Source organism: Cibotium barometz, chromosome 2, assembly GCF_041138505.1.
Source record: "Cibotium barometz isolate CiBa-2024 chromosome 2, ASM4113850v1, whole genome shotgun sequence".
NCBI classification, from domain to species: domain Eukaryota; kingdom Viridiplantae; phylum Streptophyta; class Polypodiopsida; order Cyatheales; family Cibotiaceae; genus Cibotium; species Cibotium barometz.
The window spans coordinates 21,552,584-21,563,449 of record NC_141047.1 but is presented as its reverse complement, the minus strand read 5'-3'; the positions used below and the strand labels follow the sequence as shown (position 1 = coordinate 21,563,449).

Here is a 10,866-nt window from a genome sequence, read left to right as displayed (position 1 = left end):
CGATTGCACACCTCCTTGGTAGGATTAAGAGGGATGCTATCATTTCTTTTGGTTCTATCATTTGGTTGACACAATCTGGGCCTCAGCTGAGATTCGAGGGGACTGACAGGAGCTTGGCCATTATGGTTGGGCAAGGAGTTGCTCGACAGTGTTGTCTTCAGGATTTGCCACTTTCACACTGTCCCTCCGGCACAGAGGTTAGACAGCTCTTGGGGGATTATTGCTAGCATCTCAGCTTGGAATATCTGGAAGGCTAGATGCACCGAGGCCATTGAGGGTACTCCCGTTCTTGTTTCTCAGTGTCTTTGCAGGATTTGGAGTGATATTATTCACACCATCATGGCTACCTGGGCCAGACTGCAGCGATCTTCGAGGGTTGCAGAGAGGAAGCGCGGCCAGTTTATGAGAGAGTGGGACATTGGTATCTTTTTCACGTCCTCTCACTCGGGACCCTATTGGCAGCACAGGGCTCCTGATTGGTTGAGATCTCCACCTTTCTTGGTGTGAAATCTCCATTTTGTAAAATTTTTTCATACTTAATATAAGTCTCCTTTTTGAAAAAACAAAAAGTTTGATCCACAGAAGAAAATTTGCCAACTGTCAAATACAGAAGCCGCTGACCCAAAGCCAGGTGTGGGGAGCAGTGAACAAACAAGGCCAGGGGTTGAGGCTACTGAACAGAGGGAGAACCTGTTGACAATGCCATACTAAAGCCTTGATTAAGCAAGGCTGTAGCAGAATTTGAACCCCTTCTAATCAGAGTTATGGCAGAGCCAAGGTATAAAGCTCAAACCATTCACTTCAATACGACCAAGCATTAACAGATGAGCTAGGTGAAATGGGTAGCACAGCATGATCTCAAGCAGTCAAACCTTATACAATAAGCAAGCCTTCACAACTGCAGCAGAAGGCTGGGCATGTGGGTCTATGGAACCAACTTAGAAATCCCCCATGCTGACCCTCTCAGCTAGGCATGAGCATGCCAGCAGCTCGTCCGTGCACACGCGTGCGCACGCGCACACACACACAGCTTTATAACTTTGAATTATTCCAACGTGCAGCCTGTAAAAAATCCATTTTAGAAGAAGATTTCTGGGGTGAGATCTTAACGTTGTGCAAAGCTTTTTTAAATACACTGCATACGATGATGCCCCTGACCATTTGAACACATTGTACATATGATGCCCCACTGACCACGCGCGGGGGGGGGGGGGGGGGGGGGGGGGGGGGGGGGCGTGTGTGGTTTGCTTGTTGGGGGTTGTATCCCAGCAAACTTTAGAATACATATGGAACATCATCAAAGGAACACTTGGGCAAAAGCTGCCTTGAATCATGGGGCTCCACATTTGGAGCTACCCTGAACCACGTTGAAAAAATGACATCTTCCTGTACTGAGAGATCGGCTTCTAAGAGCAGAGCAAGTTGAACGCAGGTAAATCTTGCATCTGGGTCAAGTCATCCAAAGAAAGCTCTCGTTCAAGCTGCACTTGTGTCGCCTTTAAAACAGCCTGCCAAAAATGACAGCATTAACAAAACATGTATGTCAGTGTGTGCACGGTTGCCTGCCAGGGGGCGTGGGTTGCATCCCAGCACATAAGACAAAGCATGCTAGAAACTGTATAGAGGCAGATAACGCACATTAAACTCCATATACGATGCCCTCATTGCAAGCCATTGTGCGTCCATCATCTCAAAGGCCACACAATATAGCCTGTCGAAAGCAAACTCATCCTCTGCAAAACATCATTTTGTTGTTAGTTTGTCTGGCATGGTTTGGCGGCGTGTGTGAGTGCACGATGTCAATCACTAGAAAGGCCATACAAGAAATACCTTCAAGGATCTTGAGAAAGTTCATTCCGTTCACGCTTCTTGGTTTAACTGCAAATGAAGACAATTATCCTAAGACAATAGTCATCTCCAATGTCTTTGATCATTTCAAAACCATTAAAGAAACTTAGTTCTCTCAACATTACTATTGAACCTCGATCAACCCTAACCTGAACGCAAGTCCAAGATCTGGATCAACATGAAAGAGATGTTGATGCCTGCCACAGCGAAGGGATACTCCCATGTAGCCCTGTGACCATGTTCTTTATGGAGCAATCTCTGAAAGGATTTCTGCAATCCCACATGACAGCATACTTAAAAACAGCACACGAGCACTCAGCACGCAGACACAAGTGTGCGTGCACGCGCGCGCGCGCGCACACACACACTGTAGATAGTTAGGAAGAGTGAAGGGTGCGCTTTGTATGGACAAATGGGACCAACAAGGTGGACAGGTGTAGGGTCTTGGGCAATTAGGGTTAGGGGAGCTAGGTGCGAAGATATCCCCCTTACCCTATCTTGTTGTATAAAACACCACTCATGGTTTTGGCTCATCTTCTACGTATCATGCAAGCTCTCATTTTTTAGATATTGATTAGCTTTGTTTAATCTTGATCTTTGTTGGTTTAATTAATTCATCTGCACATGTGGTTGAATTTCTGGCAGATCATGGTGGTGGGGCGAGTTCTACCTCCTCCTCAACCCCCCACTCCCTGTTTACAGTGTGTTTCGAAACACAGCTCTCATCGCTTGTGGGTGCTCAACAAGGCCAAGCTCAAGGGCCCATTGCTGTTGCTGTAGGGTCAAGTCTCGTCCTCTATTGCACGTGCAGCACCACGGCTACCTAAACCCGCCAATGGCCACCTCTTTGGCTATGGCAGTGCCTATAGCCACTGACGCCCCCCCAGAGCCACCGTTGCAGAACCAGCGGCCACTCATGACCTCTGCCTCCTTGTGTGGCCGCCAAATGACCAAACTGAGTGCCACCATCAAGCTCCCTTGCAGGCTTCTCAGCTTGTGCCATTCGCTCACAGTATACTTGCAGTCATTGCCGCATCTCTAGGCCACCCGTTACAGAGCCACAAAGCTGCTGCCAGCCACCCCTCATACTTGACCGCCCTAAACGGGACCCTCCCTGCCAATTTCTTCAACGACCACCTGGTGCCATGCTACAGCTAAAGTATGGTCAAAGTTCACCATGCCCTACTTAATACTTCAGCGTTGCCGTGCACCATTTGCTGCATCGAGTGCTTACACACAGGCGTGCATGCACACACGAGGTAGCTGATCAGGTAAATTCACCATCTTGGATAGAAAAAATTGGCAGATATTAGCTGGACAAAAACTAGTTAGCTCTCATCCCCAAAGTGATAACATTGTGAAACTTACAGGATATTCTTTGGCAAAGAAAATCAAGTTTTGCAGCGAGATAAACCCACCGCCCCTGCAGGAAACCAAATCTTGTCAAGACACCTGGAAATGACATTCAGGAAGCTCAAATGCTTTATTGATATATTAAACTAAGCTAAATCAAAGGTTTTCCCAAGTGTAAAAAAACAGATGACACAATGCAGAGCTTAGTCCGACTACCTAGGTATAGCATCATTACCATGACAAATACTTTACTAAACTACCACACGCTCCTAAAATAGTCAATGTAACTATTTTCCTTGGTAAAAATAAATTTTCTGATACTTAACTAAACTAACAGTTGTTATGGGACAACTCTCAGAACCATTCTAGACCGAAATACATCACCTGGAGGATCAGTTCCAAAACCATCTTCATAAAACAGTTAATGACAAAAAGATCAGTGCAAATCGTCAATTAGTCACATCCCCTAAAGCTTTGCAGACTAGAGTTCCCCTCATGAGCGGTCAGGAGATTGGGGTCACAACAGTAGCCCTAGAGATCCTGCAAACTCCAAGATGGCAAGCTCTCTTTTTTTGTGATCGATGTCCAGGCCATGCTCACAGCTCACGGCACCACATGGCCTCACCTCAACAGCTCATCACCCTGAGAGTGAGCTCATTACCTCTTACTTCCATCACCTTGCATGCATCTGGGATTCGAACCAGGGAAAATTTGGGGACCTTATCTCATCCAAAAGAGCCAGCAAGTCAACCAAGAAGGAAAAGAGACATCCCTGATGCAAGGCAGCAGAACTGGACAGCATAATGATGATCAAGAAGGACAACTCCCGCAAGAAGGGAAACTAAATCATCAAAAAACAGCAACGAATTGTGGGCTGAGGAAGGGGCAGCAAACAGGCTGTGCAAAGATGCCTGAAGGTAGGCTTGCTGCTTGCTAGGGGGAAGCTGCCATGCCTTGAAGAAGAGAGCCCAAGGAGAATCTCACTCCAGTCCTTCAGAAGCCTCAACCTCCTTGTGGCGGCAGATCTTCCCCTATGCAGCCAGCACCCATGAGCAGCCTTCAGACTTGTTTGGTACAACATGCCATTCCAGCAAGCATCTTATGTCAATTATAAGTTCAGACCCTCAAGTTAATGCTTATACTCCGAACTTGGCCCATGCTCTCATTCACCTGCTCAGGTCAAGAATTTACCTCACTCCACACAAAGTTATTCTCTCTTCTTCACCTTTGACTTGCTACAATCTACACTACAGTGCAAAAGGAATATGACCTATAAATATGATACTAACATGATAAAATAGCTTCAACCAACCTGAAGTCAGTCGATGGATCCTTGCCTTGCCAACCCATCTCTTTCCATTGCTCTGAAACAAGCCCAATCAGATCACGTTCTGGAAATGACATCCTCCATAATTCTCTGAGAGCTTCCTAGGGGACAAAATCATGAGCAACTTCAAAGCATTAGTAACCAAAAACCCATGCACAAGTGAACGCACTAGAAGAGACACATTAAAAGAATTTTTTAATGAGCATTTGTTTAGTGAAAAACTTATGTAGTAGTAATCAGAGAGTTGGCAAGAACCACAAAAAGATTCCAAAAAGGTGGGACCAGGTCAATTTGACGATGCTCGCGCACGTGCGCACACACACACACAACCATCCAACCTACTCAGTGAAACCACCACACAATACTCGCGTTCTATTAGTAGCATAAGCTGCTATAGCCATTTTTTATGGTCTGCACTTAACTTGCTTCAGGGTTGGTTACCTTCACTCATCAGTCATGCTAGCCAGTCTAAAAGACATAAATGCTATCGCATAATATGCTGACTTCACCCACAATGCATATTGAGGAAGAACGCAAAGTGGTCCTTGACACTAACAAATGCACTTGCTGTGTGTATTCTATGTCACCTGATTATGACCTCAAATGTTCATATAACAACAATCCAGACCCAACCATCATTCCTTGGTTGTGAGATTCTACAAAAAGTCATCAAAAACTTCACACAGGTTGCAGGACCTCTTTTCTTGTAAACCAGGAAAAAGCTTAGATCACATGTTAATGTCCTGAGAATGACCTGCCAAAGAAGCTGCAAGACCAACCACTTAGTGCACATCTATTTCAAACCGTGGGCGACTCCTCTAATATTGTCCAAATCCTTACCATGGGAACCTTGCTAAGACGATGGAAAATTCTCAATTTAAACGAGGATGCCTTCACAAACACCCAAGACCCATTGAGGAAGTAGAGTATAGTCATAGAGGAGGTCTATGATAGATGCATGTCTAGACAAAAATACCATGTATATTGTGCTATTCATTCAACCACAAAAGCAATAAAGAGAGATGCACCTTCCTAATTTGTTCTTTGTAAGGTAGCATACTGAAAAGCAAGAGATATTCTTTAATATATGCAACCAGTTGCTCATTCACAAAAAAATTACCTGATGTTCTAAAGATGTACCATCAAAAGGAATTTCTATACGGCTCTGAAGCAGCCGCAACCTTTCCTCCTGCATCAGAGCACACAACATTTTCTTAATGCCCTGGAGTGCTAGCAATCTCATGAAACAATTGATGTCCGGTGACTGAGCCTCCATAAAGAGGTATACCAAATGCAGTTGATAATATGTTGCAAACAGATAGTTATGCATAGAGGATGACTAATACAACTCATAGCATGTGAAATGGAATGACGTCCACATACAACTCATGGCAATTTTATGATTCTTTCAAAGGAAGGGAAAAACCTCCCACCTAAACATGTTTTCTGTTTTGCTTTTTTCTCCTTATATTTTTTCCCTTTTTTTTGTGCATGCACGCGCACATGTGTGAAGCCAAACATGACCTGTGAGACCAGATACAGCGTTGAACCTAAAAAAGACCTCATTCTGATCAGGGTTTAAAAACCCTACAAAGTTGCATTGAAGGCTCTTGATCCCCCAAGGTTGATTACATCAGCAGGTGACGGTTTGGAGGTTTTGGACTCGTGGACAATGGCTTCCCCCTCACAAAGTACTGCCCATTCCCCGGATTTCCATGCAGCTCTGACCTTGTCTACCTCTGCTGCCATTTGTTTCAGTTGCATGGGTGTGAGCCCTTCCAATATCCAAAGTAAAGTCCCCTTCAGTGTTTTATATTGCCCTTGTTCTCTAGTTTCGAAAGTGAGAACAGCAAGATCATTGCACAACGAAATGATGCTAACAGCATTTTGCTCCAATATGATTGTGGGGGTAGCTAACTTCCTTGATTTCACAAGAATTACCTGCCTTTGTCTGGCATCCAGATTTTCAAACTCCAAAACTTTTGCATGTTCAAGGATTTCCTTTTGCAATTGGAGCACTTGCTGTTCAAGACACACTGTCCATTCATTTCTAGCAAGTGGACTAGGGTTTTCTCAGTCATGCCGTCATGCTGGGGCTCCCATAAATAATAGTTTGTGCCTTTCCGTGATGCTGGCCTCGCTGCAGACCGCTTGTGACTGGCAGCTACCAGTACCGGTTCAATTTCTATGATGCAGAAATGTTTGGCGGTTTCTTGAGAGCTGAGCAGGAAGCCTGCAGAGCAATTTTGTGCTCAAGAAGTGCCGCAGGGCTGATTGATTAACCCCCCCAGGGGACTGCCCAACAGGGAGCAGGTGGAAACCCTAAACAGGGCCTCAGAGAGAAAAGAGAGAGAGACGTGGTTCATGAAACAAAGCACATTACATGTCAAACATTTTGAAATACATGAAATATGACATATCACAGACAATGTATGATAAATAGCACAGGATTTTTGAACATGTCATACATAGTACATAATACGTAACACAACACATGGCATGTTACACATAACAGACTACCTTGTATGAGACTGGCTATCTAGAACCCAGACCTTATTTCCCTTTGCTTACAAAACCATGCCTTTGGTGAAAAAGAAACCTGGGTTGGAGTAAGATGCTGTTCTTCAACTAGCTCTTCGTTTTCAGGTCGTCTTGCTGCACCCCAAAAAAGGATGCTTCCAGGCCATGATCCACTACCAAACAAAACAGCTGGAAAACAGCAACTGCGTCAAACATTCAGAAATCAATGAAATCCTTTCAATGTCTATCTAATGTTTCACTAACCAAAGAATTGTGCCCATTGTGCCAGCAACCGCACAAAGATCTGACTCCAAACAAGCTGTGCTTCATGTTTTTGGTCTTCCCAGTCAGCTTCATCGTCATCAAACTTAAAAAAACAATAGTCATAACAAGTATGATTAAGTACAGAAAATTATCCTAAGCTTAAATTTCCCAAACAGTTCAAGCACTATTAAACCCTTGCTCCAATCCTCCAAATCATAATCTTGCACTTAAACACACATACAGAACGATCCTTGTAGCACAAGTTTTGCAAAAAACTAAAGACTGTAAAAATGTACTGCTGAATTTCGTCTGGCAACATATGGCTGAATTCAACACCCATGCATGCAAACCATGGTGACTAGCTACTTCAAGGCCAGCTGCAGCCCTGTAAGCACAAAACCAGGGCCCTAAGGCTACACATATTTAGCCTGCTGCTACTGCCTGTCGTGTCTGCTGAGTAGGGACCTCTTGGTCTGATTCTAGATCCAGTGCCGTGTCCTCAGTTTCTCAACCAGATCTGTCTGGTGTGGAAATCAGAATCCCCAGCATCCAGCCTGCTGCCTTCTCAGCTTTGTCGGAGGAGCATTAACTTTTACAATAGAAGGACTCGAATTTTCTTTGGGCCAAGTCTGTGCAGATTTATGAAGGTCCAAGGTGGTGGTAACAAAGAAATTCCATTGGAAAGTGCTCACATGTACCAAGGCCATAAGAATAACGCGCATTGAAGCCAACTTCAAACCATGTCCAGCTAATTGGCATAGCGAAATGGCAATCTTGAAGTTTTCACTAGAAACACACAGGCAAGCACACGACACAAAGTATGGGATGTCTATGTTTGCAACACAAGCTGTCACTGGACCTGACTCAGAAACAATGCACACCATTGGAATCCGTCAAAAGGAAGAGCTCTAAAAGAATCATTTTGACCCCACTCTAGTATGACTTTGATGAGTATAGACCCAAAAATCAACACAGAAATCAAAGAGCAAGAGAATGCCCAGCTTTATTTGTTGGACTGTATAACAATATGCCGTGGCCAGCTTCAAAGAGGGGCTGTACAAGATTGTCTCCAATTATGGTTTCAACCAGAAGTCACCAAAGTAGCAATTTTATACCATTTTCTGACCGGTTTTATATCTTATCTCAGCAGTCTGGCCCAGAGTTGCTTGGAGTTGACCAGTCGTCAGGAAGCGGTTTGTTCATGAGAATTTAAAGAAAACAGAAAATTGTCTCAAAGGGCTGCGCTCTTCTATAGTGAGAAATTTTGAGACTGGCTTTTCCCTTTCCAATTTCAATACGTTGATGTCTTAGAAACACATGAAAGAGAAAAATGTCTCTGGTTATATGCAAACATGCTCCACTAGTATCTGAGTCCGAGATCCTCAACACCAAGAGCCATACTTTTGCATTGCCATTGGTTTCCGGTATCTGTTTTGACTGATTTTGATTGTGCCATCGTGACTTAGAGCTACCGCAGATGGACAGCATGATCATGTTGACAAGATTGCCGAGGCTCACCAGCACAACCATGTTGATGACACTAGCCTACTCTCTTGATATTTTTAGCCTCCGGATCTCTTCCCTTCAAATATGCACACACACACTCATCTTTCAAAGGGGAAAAAAATGGAGGTGAATACTCTAGCAATAGGGTGTCTAGATGTTTTATTTTTTGTCTACAGGCGTGTAGCCTGGTAGCATCTAATCTCTCTCTTTCTCTCTCTCTCTCTCTCTCTCAAAAATGGTTTATTTTTCATTATTTTTTCAAGTTAGTTAAAGGATATGACAAGATGATTTTTTCAGTTTGATTAAGGGGTAAGATTTATTTATTTGTTGTTAACTAGTTGAAAAAGTATTAAAAATCCTTGTGTGTGTGTGTGTGTGTGTGTGTGTGTGTGTGTTTTGGGGGTGGGGGTGCACACTTACATATTTGCTTCTGCTGAAATTGTCGGCCTGGCCCAAGAGTGGCTCCTGGGGGTCGTCTGATCCTGCAGAATCGATCCTGTCATACTTGTTGCCTCCCACATCTTCATGGCGAACCCTCCTTCGCAAAGTCCCAGTATTCATCTCTCTGCTCAAACCTTTCCCTTCCCTTCCCTTCCCTAAGGTTAAGCAAAAACTTTCCTTAATCTCTGTGGCTAATATCAATTTCTCTGCAAAATCGGCTACAGAAACAAGGATCAGTTTGCCAAACAACGGAAAAAATCCCCTAGGGTTAAATCTAGACTGCCTAGTTCTATTTTATAGGTAAGAGTACGTTTCGTAGTCGGCTGATTATGTTGAATTGGTCGGAGGCTACGTAAAACAGAAGAAAACAGGGAGCATGTTTGTGGCAAGCGTGCTGGGCAATGGCGAGAGACTTGCGAGAGAGGGTTGTATGATGACGATGCTCAAGACGTGCAGCCAAATGATGACGCATTTTGTTTCTGTCTTCTTCTTTTTTTGCGTACGAAATAATATTCATGTCATGAACAATAATAAGTCATGACTCATGAACAATATCCACGTGCTTTGTGTCCTAAGGTCCAAGGCCAGGGCCAATAAACGTTAGCAAAAAAACAAGATTTTTAAAATATTTTTTTGCCAGAAAATGTGTGTTTTCTATCTATATATAATTGGGCTACACTTTAAGTGCCATGTGGCAATATTTTTAGGCCTTCTCTCAAATTCTCTAGCTGTTTTTGGGCCCAAACACGTGTTAGTAGCCCTCGCCTCATGCACTGGGCCTCACCTTCCACGTGGACCTGGCCGTCCCTGACTCCCCATGCAGGTTCATTCGCGCCGCCTCCCTCACTCGCGTTGCCCTCTCCACGTGTTTTGGACATGCCTTGCAGACGTTCATTGGCGCCACCTCCTCCAGGTTATGTTACAAGCGTTGCAGACGTTGTGGACATTGAGTGGGCCCTCCCATGTCGGCGTGTTCGCCGCCCTCCGGCCATGCAGAGCTCTGTCACACCGCCGCCCTCCCTCATTGGCTACGTTGCAATTATGCCTTTTTCATTGCCACCGCCCTCCCTCCTCCAGACTGCGCTGTAGAGTGACTGATTTCTCTCTCTCTGTTGCTTGTTTTGAGAAGGTTAGCGAGTGTCTGGTTTGTTTCCTGGCATCTCTCTCTCTCTCTCTCTCTCTCTCTCTCTCTCTCTCTCTCTCTCTCTCTCTCTCTCTCTCTCTCTCTCTCTCTCTCTCTCTCTCTCTCTCTCTCTCTCTCTCTCTCTCTCTCTCTCTCTCTCTCTCTCACACACACACACACACACACACACACACACACAAGGTTAGCGCATGACTGCCTTTTTTGTGGTTTTGCAGGCGTCATTCTGTTGTGCAAATCAAGTGTTACTTACACCCACGTTATTCATCATCGACATCAAGTAAGCAACCCGTGTTCTTTTTGTTGTCTTTTTTTTCTGCATGGCATTGCTGCCGTTTGTGTGCGATGAGTCTAGAGCCCACGTTCTGTTCTTTTTTTTTCCTATCTCCAATGCATGGCGTTGTGTGCACATAGACGGCCATGTGACTCTCAATGCAAAGTTTATTAAAATAAAATCTCTCACACA

The 10,866-nt window shown here is 44.4% G+C and overlaps 1 protein-coding gene across 2 annotated transcripts; it reads right to left on the bottom strand.

The window, feature by feature from the left end:
- Positions 1 to 1,105: 1,105 nt before the first annotated feature.
- Positions 1,106 to 9,717, bottom strand: LOC147640805 (uncharacterized). 2 transcript variants are annotated; one of them, XM_086815388.1, is made up of 11 exons: positions 9,570 to 9,717; positions 9,239 to 9,414; positions 7,313 to 7,415; positions 7,128 to 7,237; positions 5,649 to 5,717; positions 4,514 to 4,629; positions 3,217 to 3,271; positions 1,998 to 2,118; positions 1,831 to 1,878; positions 1,639 to 1,733; positions 1,106 to 1,508 (listed from the first exon to the last, which is right to left on the bottom strand). In XM_086815388.1, exons 2-11 carry the CDS (start codon positions 9,377 to 9,379, stop codon positions 1,407 to 1,409), a joined length of 960 nt encoding a protein of 319 aa, XP_086671514.1. In that variant the 5' UTR covers positions 9,380 to 9,414; positions 9,570 to 9,717; the 3' UTR covers positions 1,106 to 1,406. The 2 variants fall into 2 exon arrangements, with proteins under 2 accessions (XP_086671514.1, XP_086671505.1); XM_086815379.1 differs by having other exon boundaries at positions 9,239 to 9,477; positions 9,570 to 9,655.
- Positions 9,718 to 10,866: the final 1,149 nt, after the last annotated feature.